At 41.0% G+C, this 17,914-nt stretch overlaps 2 protein-coding genes across 7 annotated transcripts in view; one reads left to right on the top strand and one right to left on the bottom strand.

Moving 5' to 3' along the window:
• GPLD1 (glycosylphosphatidylinositol specific phospholipase D1) overlaps positions 1-11,870 on the top strand; it is a 30,352-nt gene extending 18,482 nt beyond the window's left edge. For 3 of the 6 annotated variants that reach the window (XM_085051699.1, XM_085051698.1, XM_085051700.1), the window contains 8 exons: positions 483-582; positions 676-769; positions 1,330-1,506; positions 1,817-1,977; positions 2,234-2,260; positions 2,353-2,403; positions 4,933-5,086; positions 11,206-11,870. In XM_085051699.1, the coding sequence (XP_084907825.1) occupies positions 483-582; positions 676-769; positions 1,330-1,506; positions 1,817-1,977; positions 2,234-2,260; positions 2,353-2,403; positions 4,933-5,086; positions 11,206-11,462 (1,021 nt within the window). In that variant the 3' untranslated portion in view covers positions 11,463-11,870. The other 3 variants (XM_085051702.1, XM_085051701.1, XM_085051704.1) reach the window with 2 other exon arrangements.
• MRS2 (magnesium transporter MRS2) lies at positions 5,314-17,492 on the bottom strand. Its single transcript, XM_085051705.1, has 11 exons — positions 17,262-17,492; positions 16,953-17,026; positions 15,410-15,446; positions 14,701-14,813; positions 14,090-14,263; positions 13,306-13,436; positions 12,492-12,608; positions 9,704-9,856; positions 8,519-8,636; positions 7,637-7,750; positions 5,314-6,667 (listed from the first exon to the last, which is right to left on the bottom strand). The coding sequence occupies exons 1-11, from the start codon at positions 17,446-17,448 to the stop codon at positions 6,557-6,559; spliced, it is 1,329 nt and encodes a 442-aa protein (XP_084907831.1). The 5' UTR covers positions 17,449-17,492; the 3' UTR covers positions 5,314-6,556.
• Positions 17,493-17,914: the final 422 nt, after the last annotated feature.

The following is a 17,914-nucleotide window of genomic DNA, read 5'->3' as shown; positions in this document are numbered from 1 at the left end:
ATTTGCAATAGATCAGACTTCCAGCTTTTTAGGAAGTTTCCTTTTTGTTTTCCTTAGAATATTTTTATTAAATTCTTTTTTTTATATCTTCACTCTTCCTTATGAAGACAAGGGTCTTTAGACCCTCTCTAGGGCAGGTTTTTGTTATTTAGAGACACTTAAGAATTTCTTGAGTTTTCTTGGGGAGGGAGAGGGGCCACAAAAATGCTGATGGGTAAGCATGCCTCAAATAATCATATATAGCTCTTACTTTGAGACAGTATTTTTAAAAGCAAATTGAACATGAAGATATATTGGATGATAAAAAAATGGATAGACAGACCAATCCTGCACTCTAAATATTGTGTAACTCGTTAGAACAAGTGTGGGAAATACTAAAGTAGATTTCTAGAATTCATCAGGCACTATTATTCCAAAGCAAAATGGGGAAACATTTACAAAATGATGTTGTTACAAAAATATATTTTGCATTGTAATTCAAGCTGCAACCCCCTCTTGTCGGATGTCAGACAGACTGTTGGGAAGGTGTATGGGTATAACCCACCAAGTACAGAGCGCTGGTTTGAGATAACTGGAGACAAGGTAGGCCTCCTTCTTTAGTACTGGACCTTCTGAATAATTTGAAGTAAAGTGACATTCTGTAGAAATTACATAGGTGTTTTAAAAATCTAACAGGAGATGGGCAGGATGGGTTTGTCTCTGGCCAGTGGTGTGATGTCTGTGGCTGGGAACACAAGGAAAGTTTTGGTGGTGGGTGCACCTACTGCAGGTATGTCCTGAAAATCTGAGACCATTTCTGCTTTAGGATGTTTGTTTCTGTATGACCAGAGAAGAGATACATCTTTTAAGTTAGAAAAGGAACCTTTAAATTGCCATGTAATTAAAAAAAAAAAAAAAAATTAGAAATCACTGTAATCACCTCTATGTGCCTTAACTTCAGTGGGTCTTTTTCCTTCCTTAAAATGGGCTTAATAGCATTACTAAATTTGCTTTATTTATGTAACACTGATTTGCTGGTAGATTGCATATTTCTTTGAATTGAAAAAAACACAGTGTTTTGTCCTCACTCTTGCAGTAGACAGTAAGGAATTGGGAAAGTCAAAATGCAGAAGTCTAACTTAAATGCATTTCCCCCCTGGCACTATGACCAAGAGATTTTTTCCTATGCTAATTAGTGCTAATCCCATATCATGTTTGATGTTATTTGATACATTGATAATTTTGTTCATTTTCTGTAATGCCAGTATTACCTGCTATTTGCATATTGTAAGTATTAAACCTGAGTTTGTAGGCCTGATGCTCAACACCTGCAATTTCTTTTTTTTCCAGACAGCCTGTCTAGGATTTTATTTATGTCCTCAGTGCTGCATCAAGCTGGACTGGCTCTGGTATATGACATGTCAAACAGCACCAAACCTTCTTTGCTCAGCACATTCAGTGGGGACAGGAGGTTTTCTCGTTTCGGAGGAGACATACACTTAAGTGATCTGGATAATGATGGGCTAGGTAAAGCTTGATGAATCTAGATCAGAGGTGAAGTGTTTAATTTTTGGCTATAGGAAGACTGGCCACCAACATATTCATAAAAGTGCTAAACACAGTCTGCTTTCCCAATTGAATTGTACCAGTATTCCATTGTACCTTACAGAGAGGCCTCTCTACATCCCAAGCAACTCAGTCAGAAATTGAAACATTTTAGTTGCCATCATTAATAGGAATTGTGGCATCTAGAGGTATGTAAGTACCAGCTCTCCCATGTGTTGGTCTACCATTAATTCACTTCTGCTGTGTTATGTCGTCTTTGTAATATATGCAGATGAAATGATTGTGGCATCCCCTCTGAGAACTAACGGTGTCGCCTCAATCCTGTCTGGTGGGACAGCTGGCCGTGTTTATATTTACAGCGGCAGACAGTCATCCTCGGGGAATGTGACAGGCCACTGCACATCATGGACATCCCCCTGTCCTGAGGACTTGGTAAGAATACATGAAAATTAATTCTGGACATGAGTTTAGAATGATTGCAAATTAATTATAACCAGTACAAATACCTAGTGTGTTCTCACTTGGTTCCAGAAAACAGGTTTACTCAGCTTTTTGAATCTCTGCAATTTGGTTCCTCCTGTTGGTTCTTAAATTACTTTGCTGTTTAGGACCCAGGGTTATCTATCAGTCTTCTACTCTCCTAGCATGGTTCTCTCCACTGACTTTATTTCCTCTTTTTTTTCTTCAGGCACAGTATGTACTGATTTCTCCTGAGGTAAATAACCAGAAAACAAGCTATTGAGAGGAACTAAAAAGTCTGACTTAAAAAAACCTAGCAGCATTATAACCAGCAATGTTATTTTACAGGAACTATCAAGATTTGGCAGTTCCGTTATCACTGTGAAATCTGAAATGAAGGTGAGAAAAATTACTGTAGTTGGTCGTTTCATAACATCCTTCTACCTCAGGTGAATATGCTAGCTAACACTTCACCTGTATCTTACACATTTTCAGAAGTCTTAAGTTCTTTACATAGATAACTAAGTCACTCTCTGAACTGATAATAAAACCCATTTTATAGGTTGATGAGCTATAGAGTAGCCAAAATGCTGGAACCTGAATTAAAAGGGATCACTTTAAAGCAGCCTGAAATCTAAACTGCTTAGAAGTTTGATGTAAGGTTCCATGGTAGGTGTCTCCTGGCTTTACTGTTCATGCCAGCCTGTATGAAAAGGGGATGCGCAGCTAGGAAGCAAACCAGACACCCAAACCCATCCCTCTCATTTAGTCTTTAGACTTGCTGTCCTGGTTGTCAATTGCAGTGAAGGCCATTCATATGTCAAGTGTTTCCAAGCATAGAGGTGCAGTTCTTACCTGAATGATTTAGAATGTGTTGGTGTGCCTGTTTCTCTTTGCTTCCCTCAGATGCCCAGTTTTTACCAAATGCCAATTGCTACATTTGTATGATGCACTGAGGAGCCTTTGTTTTAGCTGGAAGGCTACTTAGTGCTTGTGCAGCTGAGTTCCAATGTTCTGCTCACTCTGAATCACCTCCGCGAGGACTGGGGTTCTCTGTGTGAGTACAGAGGAAGCCTCAGTACTAGGCTGAGGAGGTCTTCAGCAAATGATGTTTGACTTATGTCAAAACATGCAATGGAGAAACACCTGGAAATGTAAGTTCTTCTCAGCTACATTAGGTTGCATAATCCAACACATGCAACACAGGCACTGCTGAGTGCAAGCGAGGCCATTCTCCAAGCAGTTCTGTTGTTCTATGGCACCAATCTAGTCCACCCTCCAGCTTCACCTGTATTGATTTTGGCCCTGAGAAGCAGTTTATATTGGCAAGAGACTTATTTGATTCCACCTTGCTCCAGCTTCCCAAATGAAATAAAGTCGTGTTTGCCAAACTATTTTGTTAACCGCTATTCTGATGAGGTGGAGGGGCTGCTCTCTCATTTCCCATCACATTTCATATGACACTAATGAGATGGTCAAAATCCACTAGGGAAGTTTAATGCAGCCATGCACCTGACATAGCATTTTGCTAACCTTTGCTCTTTATCTCTTCAGAAAGAAGTAGTAGTGGCAGCAGAGAGAAGTTCTGTGAAAGCTCGACTCGGTGGAAGGATTTTTGTCTACTCCCTCTGAAAGTTCACACTAGCCTTTAATACCAGGGCACAGCTGGCCTTCTAGTGAAGCTGTATTTGTGCTACTTTCCTGAACCTACCCAACCCAACAGACCACATCAGCACGCTTTTGCTGAATTCTGCTGTGGGCAGCAGCATCGTTTATCTAGAACAAGCAAGCTGGTCTGAAAACGTTTTAGAGGTTGAAATGAGCAGGTAGCTGGATTTTTGATAGTAGCATTTGGCTGTACAAGGAATTTTTGCTGGTCACTTTCTTTACTGGCCAGATTTGAGTATTTTCTTGACAAAACTGGGAAACTGCAGCACATAATTTACATTTCCTTAAATATTGCGATAAGGATTTTAAGTTATGGAAGTTACTGTCAAAATAAGAAGCATGGAGGAGGGGGAGCAGGTTTAAGGGTATAGTGCAGCTCAGATATACCAAGGAGAAAAGAACCAGCAAGACTGACGAAGTTTTAGGAAATGCTTTTGCAATTGTGGCTGATTACTCTGACATCCTTTCTGCTTGTGTGTAAAATTCCATGACCATAGTAACGTAGAATTGTTAATGGCTTTTACTGTTAACAATATTGTCTTCAACTAATTAACACTACTTTTGTATGATGCAGATTTAACAAAGGTTTTAATTACCTATTAAACAACTTGAGCAGCAGAATGTGTTGATGCTATTATTACCAATGCTAGTCTGTAGACACATATGTGTGTCTTCTCTCTCGCCTCCTTCACAAAGGCAAAGCATTATTTTTATTTTAAATAAAATAGCACAGAATTCTGAAGGTCATACTCCAAAATCAAACACTTCACCTTCCTAGGAGTTCTCTCAGGGTTGCTTTAAACAAATCAAAAGGCAAGATGAACATTAGCTTGATGTACAATGCATTCAGGTATCAATTTTGAGTACTTTGTCTAAATAGCAAAACACTTTAAAAAAATTAAATCTGAACTTCATGAATGAAGTAACTGGATAGAACTGGGATTGCAGTACTTACCTTACAAATCTGTTAACTGTGGTATGAGGCAAAATAAGCAGTGCACTTATAAATGCAGAATAACAGTTTTCTTTTCAAATGAAAATCGACAAAACCTCTATGTTCTGTAGCAATTCCATTCTGAAAGTACACTCTCCACTGCCTTTTGTTCTATGTATGATCTCCACATAATTTCATTGCATTGGAATGCATTTTGATTAACTGAATTTTAAGAAAAACCCTAAACATTTACACATGTCTATAGAGAGGAAAAGCAGTCTTGTAGCAGACATGTCTTTCTTTCTGTGTTTTTATTGTGCTTTAAGTCAGAAATGTACAGGTTAAGGAGTCAAATGGAGTTCACAGAAGCCTCCCTGCACAAAAGCTTACGTGAAAGCTTCCCAAACACATTTGAGTTCTGGCCTAAAGCAGCTATGGCTTGTTTGAAAATATCAGCATCCCTGGAGTTTATCAGCCAAGGTACGTGAGTCATTGTTTTTTCTACTGGATTGCTCAGTTTGGAGGCTTTTTACTACTTTACCTACTGTTAAAAGGCTGCAAAAAAATTCAGCTAAAAAACTCAGAAGCATTACAAGCCCCAATGTCTTCCTCAGCTTCCCATGCCACTAGTATCTGTACTCGAAGTCACATACAGAAAAACTGTTGGAAAGTATTTTAACCAAACTAGGATCACAGGTCTGCACAACTTTAATTTATGAACCTTTTTATTTCCATCTTTGACTCATCAGTCCTGAGAAAAACTTTCACAGCTACAGTTACTGTCTTTTCAACCCCTGCCAGTACAGTGATTTACGTGGAGGCACCTAAAGAGCTGCTCATTGTGTTACAGAGAGATAAAAAAAAATCCCAAACAAAACATGAACAGCGTGTGACGTGATTTAGACATATTTCATGCTCCCTCTACAATCTCAGAGAAACCAGCGGAGAGCTATACCCTTAGAGAGAAGTCCTAAGAAAAAACAGAAATAGCTGGCATATGGCTTTTACTCCTTCCTTCAGCCCATAACAGGACAACAGGCTTTCACACCCTTAACTATCCTGGCTACTGTGCAGGCTAGTCCTTGCTTTGTCTTGGAGGAAAGAGAGAAAGCAGAGCTCATTTTAAGAGAAACCAACAACCCACATGTTGATTTTTACCAGAATGTGAATTATGACAACACAAGGAGCTGTTAAACTGCAGCTGTATCAATGTGTGTTGAAATAGTGTCATATGGAAAACCCAACTGGGCATTATCCATAGGCCCATTTGCCCTGTTCCTAAACCTGCATGTTTTGGGCCTAAATTAATTGTTAAGGAATATCCAAGATTAGTAGCTACATTTCAAAGCCTTTTATTGCTCACATAAAGTAAGAGAAACTATTGTTTCTCATCGCTGCCAATCTAGAATTCATGCATGATGAGAGATGCAGGTATGCTTTTTGCTTTGGAAAACCTGTTCTCTGCAATTAAATAGGACCTTAAAAATCCATTCAAGAAGCTGCTCTTGGGGTGGATTTTTCTTTGACATTTGAAGTCCAGTTCCTGAATCTGCAGGTCAGAACCAGAATTATTGATCAATGCTGACTGCTGTCCGCCTTAAAGCCAAAAATTCTGTTCTCTGTAAGAAAGGCCATTAAGCAAAGCAGTATTTGACAGAAACACTTAAAATGAGAATGCCCAAAAAGTAAGTACATGTATGTGATACAGAAAACTAAATGCACATACATGGGATGGAGGTAAAACTACTGTAGAAAGCATTTTCCTATTTTCCCTTGTGTTTCTCTCCTTTTGAGCATGAGCATTAAAAATATCACTATAGGTTTTTGGCACAAATATATATTAAATTATCAAGTTTATAAACTCTTGCAGTTTTCAATAAGGAAGAACAAATACAAGGAAGGTCCAAAGTCCACCCCGTAACAATGGAAGTCTCTTCATTCCTGCTGATCCTACTGGTTTGTTAATGTGCTTCTGCTCAGCCCAAATGTTTCTCCTTTAAGGCTGGTCTTTATCTCCACTCTTCCAGCTGCTGGTTGGGATTTTTTCAAAACTGCAGGAACCTAGGCAAGAAACAAAATAGCCTGTGATTACATGAGAAGCTGCTCTACATGTGGCAGAAGGAAATAAAGCTTCACAGAGGCCTGAATCCTGACTTTTCTCTCCTTATTTTCAGAACAGTGTCTTTGGCTTCTCCCTCCCTCATACCTTCCAGTATTTTTCTCCAAGCCAGTCAGTATGTGCTGGATTTGGCTTTGAGCTACACTTGAGGATATTCTAGTTATTGTAGCTATAGTCAACAATCCACAACAAAATACTTCCATCTGCCTCTTAATACCAAAAGAGGGAAGGGAAGAATCAGAGTTTATCTGAGCCTCCCTTTGTCACTTGTAACAACTTTTGACTCTACTGGTACATCTGCTATAAATATTACAGTGCAGAGCTGAGGTAGACAATACATGTACACAAGTACAGGAAAGGGTAGTCAACAGGGGAAATGACCCATCCACGCTAATCTGAACACAGTCTCCTTGGAAATCTTCCTACAGCTCAGTACCATCAACGAGAAAGATAACTGGTGTGCATGTGAGAAACTTCTACGAACTTCAGACGGAGAGTCAGCACATCACAACCATGGCTTCATTCTCCAGAGATGTTACAGCTAGTGCTTGTCCTCATCATCCTCTTAGCTCTACTTATTCTTTTACAAGACAAGGACTACAGATCCAGAGTTAGTATGTAGGTGGGAGGACAAGGGCTACTTCTACCATTAGCCTCAGGTTTTCTTGGGCTTCCAGGTAAAAGTAAACATTGCACACCTCACGGAACAGCCTGCAGCATCACTTCTGGCCCATGCTGGAGCACCCCACCTCATTGAATCCAGCTAGGGAGCACCTTCTCTGTCAAGGAGCAGGCCCTGAGCTGAATACTGCTGTGCTTTGTGGCCTACCCCTCTAAGCCATCTTATTTTCTGCCTTAGGAATGGACAGTACGTGCATTGTGAGGCAGAAACCCCAGCCAGCCATACGTACATGAGGAGGTAGCGGAGGATCTAGGTGCCGCCCAAGGAAGGAAAGCAAGCGCCGCCAGATCAGACCACTTCCCAGAAACATAATCCCTGTCACCAGCCAAAATATCCTGGGGTCCTACCAACAAAACACTCCCATTAGTCATCCAACCATCCCTCCAGAAAAGGGATTGCCCAAAGGTAATCTCTCACTCCCCACCAGTGTTTTCTTCCATTATGGGAGGAAGCAGTAAACTCTCTACCATCAACAGCCAAGCCCTCCCTCCTCTGGGAAAAGGGCTGTTTCATAGCAAAGCATTTTATTTAGGATCACTGTACTATATTCTGTTACTGTCCCATGCAGATTTCCTTCGTTCCTTCATTGGGAAGTTTGAAAATTCAACCCTTATATCTAATTGATTTGAAAATAAGTCTTTGCTCTGTTTGTTGTTTTAAAGGTGGCATGTGCAGTTTTAAAGTTGTACCTCCCCAGTCTCTACCCCTTCCTTCCCAGTTTAGGTATAAACATGTACTGACAGTAAAGTAGTTCCTCTGATGTGCTGAAAATGCCCTGGCTGCTTGCCAGATACCCTTGTATCTGGAAGACAAAGCTGCTCTTGTCAGACTAGATTATCATTAGAGAAACTTTAATACTACTTTATAGTCAACTACTTATACAACCAAAAATTTGTCTTCTCATTTCTTTTCCATGAATGTGACACAGAAAAAGGGCTGCAATACTGTGCGGTTTGCCATGCAGTAATTTGCTTACAAAAGAAGTGACTGCATGAACACATGAATCACTGGAGCTTTGTTTATGGAAAGAATGAAGTTGTATCAAACATAAAATGCACTATAAGAAGAGCAGAGCCCACATTTTATGATAAATGCAGCACTTACTCCTTACCTCTTCCAGAGATGACTCCAAGTTCATACCAAACGCAACTCCTATGAGTCCAAAAAGGGAGACAGAGAAAGTCCCCATGGTCAGCTGCAAGTTCAGCCTCATCATCACATTACGGTGGCTAAAGAAGGGAGAAACATCTGTTAAGGGGAATCCAAAAATTGATTTGCTACCTAAATTCTCGAATTCCATATAGCATGCACTAAAACCAAATAGTGAGAGACAGGAAGTCATGCTAGAACTAGGTGACAAAGATCATGAAACAGTACAAAGAGACTATCATTTTGACATTGGTACATCAGGACACCTCTAAGGCAGCAGGTTCTGCTTAAGCATCATTAGACTTTCCAGCATTGCTCTCTTTTCAGAGGTGCACAGACACAGAGTAATGGTAAATTTCCACTGAAGTTTGTGTCCTCCCACCACAACCTGGATGGAATTTCTAGGTCCATATTCACAATGAAAAAAAATTTATTGTTACCTTGCAAATTAATACATTTGACAAAAAAACAGAGTTGCTAAATGTTGCAGACTATAAACTTGAGCCTGTTTGGGTGAATTCCATATTCAAGTCTTCCACAAAAAGATTTTTGCATTTTCCTGATGCAGCATCCACTAATTGCTTTCATAGGTAACTCCTCAGGATACAGAAGAAAGAATATTAAACACTAACCTCAAAGGTAGAGTGGCATGTTCTTGTAAATGCTACAATTCTCTTTCAGTAAGAAATCTGACTAATGGTGAAAAATGTAGCATATAGAAAGACAGAGATTCTTGTATCACTCTACAGAGTAATAATTTAACTTGTACTGAAAACCTGAGTACCCTAGCCAGACTGGCTACTAATCTTTTCTGAACAGAATTGTAACATGCCTCTAAATTTGCAGACATTTCCTGTATTGAGTAGGTTGCCAGAAGGATCTAGGAGAAGCCAGGTTTTGTTGCTAGGGAAAACTGATGCCTAGCTACAGAGGTACATACTAATTACACATACTAATTAGGCTATCTTCTTGCTTTGCTTTATCCAGTTCACTGATAAGAAAAGTGCAATGCAGCTGTGACTACAAGTCCCCTCAACCCTCACTAAGACAGAATTTTCCAACTTTCCTTGTAGGCAGATTTGAGAAAGTCTAGGCCAAGAAAGTCTAAATTCTGCTCAGTTTTTGGTAATCTAACAGATTAACTAACCTGTCCAGGTTGATAAAGATGATGCTTTCTGAGTCATCAATCAGTACTCTGAGTTCACGAGCTTCATTTAAAAGATCTTCTGCTTGTCTGTAATAATTCTCCAACAGCAGCTCCATTTCTTCTGCATGGTCAATCCCAGATGTACTCTCCTCACTGTGAGCAACAATTTATATTCTCCTGGTTAGCTACGTATCGTATAGAAGTGTATTACTGATGTGTTAAGGTACATAAGAGTTGTGGGGAACAAGAGTGCTATTAGACACTATACCACAAAATCCAATCTTTTTGGTGAGGAACTTCCATCAGTTCCAACAGCATAAAATAAAAGAAATATTTTTATATTTATCAGCAGCTCAGCATAGGCAGTCAATTATTTTAAGTAGAGCAGTTAGCAACTGATGTGCTCAAAGCATGCACACCACCAAAAATCTTAAGTTTTTCAGATATTATAAAGATAGAAAATTATATAATTTTTTAGTATATATTATTATTATAAAATGCTAAAAATTTTGACGAGAGATGCTTAACTTTTTGGTGCCCCCAAGTGGTGGGAGCTGGTAACAATGAAGTCAAAAATTACCCAAAATAAAACAACCAAAAATCAAAACACAAACAATTACATGGTGATGGAGATGGTTTAGGTGTATATTAAAATTATTTTGTTTTAAAGCATTTGAGCTATACACAGCAATTACTACAAACCATTTTGGAATCATGAAGCAGCTGAAGAGTGACCATGTTAACGAAAGATGTTCCTCTCTTAAGTGAAGTCTATTTGAGAGACTTTCATCTTACTTCATGGTGCTACTGCTGGTGCAGCACCCTTCCTCTGTGTATGTTTCTGGCATTGTATAGATGAAACCTGAGGCACCTAAGTTCCACAAGATCTTGGAAACTAAGCAGCAAACACCAGGAAGGCTGTTCATAATTTTTTGTTTTGCAGCATGATCTCATTTCTCTAGAGAGTCTGAAGTTTTAAATTAATCTCCTCCTGGCATTACTGACTGCTAAAGAACCTGTCTGAAATGGTTTTCCAAGAAAATAAGAAGTATGTCTTACAAACCAACTCATGTAAGCTCCCTGAGGACCTTCAACAGAGCATCTAGATTCTCTCTTCTGGGGTAGAAACTCTGAGCTAGCCAACCTGATTTGAAAGCCCTCCAGACCTTGAGGTTTTCACTGCATGGAGATGAGAGGAATTGCAGCCTTGAAAGCCTTAGAGATTTAGCTCAAGGTCATATTTTAGGAATATCTTCACATCTACATCAGCTCCTCTGTGGATATACAAAATAAAGACAGCCATAGAGTCATGAAAATAACTGCCACTGGATGTACTTTCATTAACTAGCCTCCACCTGCCTCATGAATATTCCACACTCTGATGGTCCTTCACACAAAGTTAAGAAGTCTGCCTCGTCTTTCTGGGCTAAGCTTACCATTCTGCTGCAAAAGATCTCTGATGGCACCTATCTGCCTAACTGGACTTCTCCATATCCTTTCAGGCTTCCTGAGTTCATCAAATACCACAAATCACCTGCATCAATCCTGGAGCAAAAAAGAGTTGATCAGGAACTGCCAGCCTGCCTGCAAATGTGTTGTCATGGCTGATGTTTCCTGGAGTGCCTCATGCACAGACTGCCTCACTGCATCCTGCAGCACAGCTCCAGCACTCTTCACACAACCTCCTACTACCTCTCTTACGCTTGTGCAACTGTCTGAAAGAAGGGATGCCTGTGGGTTTCTCCTGACAGGAGGGTAAGGTGACACTGGGATCTTTCCTAGATGTTCCTTACACATTTTCTACCATGAGGCAACAAAAGCTTTGCCAGCAGACTAAGGAAGGCTGTGGGTAAAGCCAGGAAAAAGACCAGCTGCTGGCTCAGGAGCAGCTGGAATTTAGAGCCACCTCTGGATACTGCTTCAGAAGATGTATCAGAAATGCAAGCCATGCTCCCCTTCTGGAACACTGAGTTTCAGCTGCACATTTAGATTAAGCTCTGCGGGGCAAAACTTCAAACCCACACTACTGTGTGAACAGTATTAATATGTACATGCAATGCAGTTAGGCAAAAGTATTATTCAGCAACTTCATGATGTCCCCTGGAAGGTAGTTTCTCTTATCTGCTTATACATAAAACACATCTCTATGCCCAAGATTTATATACAACTCAGCTGAAAATGTATTTGGGTATGATACACATTATCTTCTTGCTGATAGTTTTTATTAAAGTGACCAGTGCGGCTGTTGCTGTCTTTCACCAGAACCCAAAAGTGCACTATGACTGTTCCTGCATGTACACCTCCTGAAATGCCATTCTTCAGGTACACAAGATTGCTCCAGGGTCTCTTCCCTTCATGAGCAAAAAGCTAGGCGGAAGGTGTTCAGAACACTTCTAGTAAAGGAAGTGTGGCGTCTGACCTATTCAAGACAAGCTTTAAAACCTGCCTCTGTTTTTTATTTTGCTGAAACTGAGGAAAATGGTCCCAGAATGTGTTGATTTATATTGAAAAACAGCATTTGCTTTTTCTGCCATCCTGCTCCCATCCAATTACAAACCAGATGAGCCCAGCTGTTACGTCAAGAACTATTTGTAACTGTGTAACAATGGAGTTCCTCTGCAAGACTAGCAACTGCAATTATTTCTGAAGTAGCAAGCATTACAGCTTAAAAAAAAATTAGAAAGACTTTTTCTTACTGCCTTTTAGCAGGAAATATCCAGTCTAGCATTCAAGTTATCAAACAAAACACACTGTTAAAAACATGTATGTGGTTTCAAAGTATACATACAATACTTGTGGATCAGTCCATTTAGACAGACAGAGTTCTTCTATTACTTCTGCTTCATCTAAGATCTCCAGAATTGCTTCTTTAAAAACTTTAACATCTGTTTCCAGTTCTGACAAGCTGAAGGAAGAATAGGCAAAAGGTCAAGTAATCTCCAGTGGCACCAGTGCCCAAAGGTAATCTCTACATGATTTTGCCAGCCAGCACCCTCGCCAGATAGAGAGGCCAGGGAAGACTTCCTTGAGGGGTTTTAAGAGATCCTTCAAAAGATTCTCTACAAGCCATACACTTAGCTGTGGCAGTGATCTGTCTGAGGACCAATGAGGTACAGACACACACTAAAAGGCATCCAGATGTGTTTCTGGATGTACTTGTAAGCCAGAAAAAACAAGCACCTTTGAGCATGTAGCAAGTGCGTGTTTGCACTATCATATGAGAGAGGCCAATACATGAAGGTACTACTGTACTATGAATAGTACCCTTAAAGCAAAGATTTACATAGATTTACAAAGGTTTACATTATGGGGAACATTTTCGCACTATTTGATTCTCTTAGGTATTATTTTGTTCTGTCAGATGCTATTTAAGAAGCACAGTATAATAGACAGAATAGACAGAATTTTGTACTATTCAGAATTTATTTCCTTCCCCCCCCTTATCACTAGGTATTTCATATACTGATTTTTTACATTTCAAATAAGATGCACAACCCAGCGTAACAGTAATCGAGGAAATTTATAACAGATACCATTTTTCTAACATTTCAATGTATGCCATTTTCTATGGTCATCATCTAGTCTCTTCACAGCTTAATTACCTCTTGCCATTTTGCAGGAGAATGTGTAGTTTACTCCTATCCACTGATAAAAGCTTGGGGTCCACCAGAGCTTCCAGTGTCTCAAGGATCTGAGGCTGCAAAGTGTTAAGTCTTCCCTGCAGTTTGCTGATCTAGATAACAACATGATCCTTCATAAGAATTAAAATAATTCATTTAGAATGATTTGGGCAACTGACTCCTGTCTCTCAACACAGAACTCACAGTAACAAGTAGTTAATACAACCTACTTCCCAATCCCTGGAAAACACTTGCAATATGGATCCCATTTACAACATAGAGCCAATGCAAAATACAGTATTTAATTAAAAGTGAACTGAAATCCAGTGACAACCACACCAATAAGACCGATAAAGCTAAAATAATATTGTCTAGAAATGTCATATTAGCATTAGCAAACACGGATTTCTACTGATGGCTAGAAATCTTATGTGACTCCTGCTCAAGAGGCCAAAACCTCAGCCCTTTTGTGTGACTTCCATTTCAGCTAGAGCATGTCTCTAGAAAGGAATTCTGACTTGTTTTTTAACTACCCAAATGATGGTGAAACCATCATATCCAAGTAGCACTTTATTGGAAAGGGAATAAAACACACATACACAAAACTGTAAGAACTAAAGCAACAAGAGTCAAAACCAAAAAAAGACGAAGTGCAGAATACATTTAAAAATATGTATGTGTAAATATTAACAGAAGACTAAAGCCACACTGTCCTTCCTATGTAGCAAGAACTTCCCAAACATTTTAAAAAAATGAAATAGCTCACCCAATACTGCAGGATTGCTTCTATGGCTCGGAATTCAAAGGGCAGGGAATATGTGACTAGTTGACCTTCCCCAGCCAGCTGAGATGCTAGTTCATTGAGGAGCCAGTGTTCCAGACTTAAATTACGATAATCTAGTATCAGAAGAAACTCTGGTGTTATGACAGCCTTCAAGAACTGAAAAAGACAGTACAGGTAAGGAGTATAAAAAAAAAAAAAACTCACTGAAGATTTCTTGTAACTCTGTAGCACATTTGATCATTTGGGCTTTGATAAAACCAATCTTCAAATGTCATTTTAGGTAGGAAAATAACAAAATCTCATGCTAACTGCTAACAGGCTCAGAACACAGCACTGTGCCAGGGATTGAAAAGAGGCTCCTCACAAGCCTTTACTTCTGGGGCAATGTTAGTAATGCTTCTCCTGTGCTCAACCAGGGAAATGGTCACTAGTATGTATAGTTGGTGAACTCGCACGCTGATTGCTAGGCACAGCTCCAAAGACACATTTACTGCTCGACTGCACGTCACAGAAAGCTGCTATAAAACTGTGCAAGAAAAATCAAAGTGCAAGGATAAGACAGGGTTTACACTCAGCCATAGTGAAACCATTACCTCCATTCTCATGATGATTTTGTTGTTTCTAGTTGCAATGCTCATCACATGTTGAAATCTTAGATCTCTAGCCTGAAGACCCAATTCCTGGTACAATTCTGTTTTCTTCTTTTCTATAATGATTTTTTTTTAGATGAAGACATTTAGAGAACAACCACGTATGTTCTGAAATTACATCTTGGTATGTTATTAAAACCCACAACAAAATAACCCACCTGTGCTATCTTTAAAAGTTTTCCTCCCATTGACACCTCAATTTAAGTTATTTTCTACAAAGTTTAGAAGGCTGTACCTTGAATAGAAAAATTCTAGCTATAAGCGAAAAAGTTGGCCACAACAATTAATTTCACATCAGAAACAAACGACTCTTTAAGAAAGCACATGTAATCCTAACAGGGAAAGACAAGGCAGGGAAAGTAGCATGGTGGTCGAAACGAAAAAAGACAAAGCAAAAATCACCTTCCTATGAGAGATGGTAATACATTATTTTCAAAATATTACTTACAAATATACAGAAACTGTAACAATAAAGATGCTATGAAGGCCCAATGGAAGGCAACAAAACAGAGAAAATGTTGCAACATCCCAAATAAACACAGTGAAGTATCCAAAACATAGTTTTTTAATCCATATAGATTTCCAATTGGGCTTTTCCGTATTGGACAAGGAAAAAAGTCAAACCCCAAACAAAACTACAATGAAAACTTACCAAAATAGGTAGTATTTCCCTCTTTGTCAAACTTCATCTGAAGGAATGGAAAAAAAGAATTCACAGAACCACTATAACACAGAAAATCAATTTCTAAAATTATTTGCACTTCCCTAGAAGCCAAATGGGAGACACATTATGAAGAGAAAGCAACTTTTTAATCTCTGCTCACAGTTCATCCCAATTAAGCAAAATAATTACACCAAACAGCCATGTTTTACTGTGTGTGTGACCAGTGTCATCTGCATGACCCTATTCCTACACCTGTTAAGGTGGTTTATAGAAGATCAGACTTAGAAGAGATTATTTCTGTTGGAAGAGACCTACAATGACCAGAGTTCAGCTGCTTGATCAGTTCAAGGCTGACCACAACTTGAAGCCTGGTATTAAGGGTGCTGTCCAACTGCCTCAAACACTGACAGGCTTGGGACATCGACCACCTCTCCAGGAAGCCTGCTCCAGCATCTGACTACCCTCTTGGTTAAGAATTGCTTCCTAATGTCCAGTCTAAGCTTGCCCTGGCAAAGCTCTGAGCTATTCTTATGCATCCTATCACTGGATCTCACTGAGAGGAGACTAGCAGGGCATCTTACATCTGGGATTACAAATTCAGCTATTTCCTCTTGAACAATCTGAAAAATTAAAAAATAAAATTGTAAAAGTAAAGAGTACCACAAATTGTCTGGTTAGGCCTTGTGCCCATGTCCAGTACTGCAATGACATGCTATTTAGCTAGTAGCCTGTACCTAAATACTTCTTGTCTTAGCATCTATCATTATTTCATATTATTCGTTTAACACTTGTAGTTCCTAGTAAAATTATTTTCTTGGAAAGACTGCAATGTCTGGATTAATCATAAAGTTCATTGTTTTGCTCATAAACAATGTAGCCTAATCCCATATTACCGGCTTTTAAACTGACTTTCAGTGAATTAAGCCTCCATAAGCAAGCATTCCAGTAGAGCTGCAGTGGAAATTACATGGCACCTTGTTGCAGAATGACTGCTTTTCATTATCAACACGGAGACCTTGCCTTCATTCACTGGCACTAATAATGTGATTTTTCACAATATATATATTTAAAAGAAAAATATAATGTGCAAACCAAGCAGCTTGCAAACAGCTTCCAGTCTCCTTTAAAAAGACAGCAGAGAGAGCTTGTTTTTCACTAAATCCAATGTTTGCTCAAAATTGCATCCATCAAGACACAGAACTAATATTTCTAAAAGGTATTAGCAAGCCATGACAAACTTAAGAAGAAACTTCTGACTGCAGCACTTCCAAAAGTTGACCTGCCTTCACAATGGGAGCAAAAAAACCTTAGAAAAGCATTTTCATCAACCCCATGTACTGTAACTGGTCCTCATATGAGAGTACATCAAACCAACTATTTAGAACCAGGGATGTTGTGAGACAAAAATCAATCTGCTTTTACGACGCCTTAAGAGTTATTTTGAAAAAAGGAAAAGAGAAAGGACCAGGGAAAAAGCACCATCATCTTGCACCAGCTGCCCTCGCTGGTTGAAATGTCCGCAGGTACTTACCACTGCAAAAACAGGAGACACGCTGGCTAGGGTGGCTTGGGACGTCTCAGTGGGGGCCTGTTGGTACAATTTACCTGCGGGAGGAGAACACAGTTCTACTCCCAGCACACCGCATTGGCCCTGAGCTGCGAGGTGCCCGCTCCCAGGCAGTGGCACCCGCGTCAGGCAGCGCCGCTCACGGCAAGGCCCAAGCACCCCCGCACCGCCTGGCCCGGCCCGGCCCGGCCCGGCCCGGCGCCGCTCCCAGCGCAGATATCCCGCCCGGGTGTCCCGGAGCCCGACTCGCCGCAGCTCGGCCGCGCCGCTCACCCGCCCAGCGCAGCCCGCGGGCTCCCGGCGGCACGGCAGCGGGCCGGTCCCAGGCGCGGCCCAGCGGCAGCCCCGGGGCGGCCCGACAGCGGGACCCTCCGCCCGCCGCGCCCGCCCAGCCGCGGGCCGCGCAGCAGCAGCAGCCGCGGCCCAGGGCGCGCGGGAGCAGCGCAGCCCCGCGCAGCATCGGCCCCGCTCGGCCCCTCGGCCCGGCACCGCTCCCGGCGCGCAGCCGCGGCGAGGGAGGAGCCTCCGCGGTGACGGGGCGAGGAGGAGCCGCCGCGGTGACGGGGCGAGGAGGAGCCGCCGCGGTGACGGGAGTGCTGGCCGGGGCTGGCAGGAGCGCGGCCACAGCGGCACCGCCATGGGGCACGCCGGGGCGCTGTCGGGCGGAGCCGGTGTCGGAGAGGTACGTCCCGCCGAGATGCTTCTGCATCGCTAAAGTATCTGAGGTAACTCAGATTCCGTCCAGTGGCGCCGTGGAAAGTTCTTAGCCATTGTTTTATATATGCACAAAGCCACGTTCCTTTTCACCGCTTTCTCACCCAGCCTGTGTTTAACCCCACTGAAATTAACTGGATTTTGTACATGATGGTTTGTGAAAATGGGAAAAGTCCCCAAGAACCCCGTGAAGCTCACCTGAGCTCCTCTGA

This window comes from Lichenostomus cassidix, chromosome 2 (genome assembly GCF_008360975.1).
Source record: "Lichenostomus cassidix isolate B80296 chromosome 2, HeHo_3.0, whole genome shotgun sequence".
In the NCBI taxonomy this organism is placed as follows: domain Eukaryota; kingdom Metazoa; phylum Chordata; class Aves; order Passeriformes; family Meliphagidae; genus Lichenostomus; species Lichenostomus cassidix.
The sequence above is the reverse complement of the archived record's forward strand: the minus strand, read 5'-3'. Positions and strand labels throughout refer to the sequence as shown.

What these genes read in the sequence shown, in the direction of transcription:
- MRS2 (XM_085051705.1), bottom strand. Translation starts at nt 17,448, where the DNA reads ATGCTGCGCGGGGCTGCGCTGCTCCCGCGCGCCCTGGGCCGCGGCTGC. An exon ending in AAGCAATCCTGCAGTATTGG is followed by an intron (nt 13,437 to 14,089) that starts GTGAGCTATTTC and finishes GTTGTTATCTAG; the next exon opens with ATCAGCAAACTGCAGGGAAG. An exon ending in ATCCTCCGCTACCTCCTCAT is followed by an intron (nt 6,668 to 7,636) that starts GTACGTATGGCT and finishes TTTCTTGCCTAG; the next exon opens with GTTCCTGCAGTTTTGAAAAA.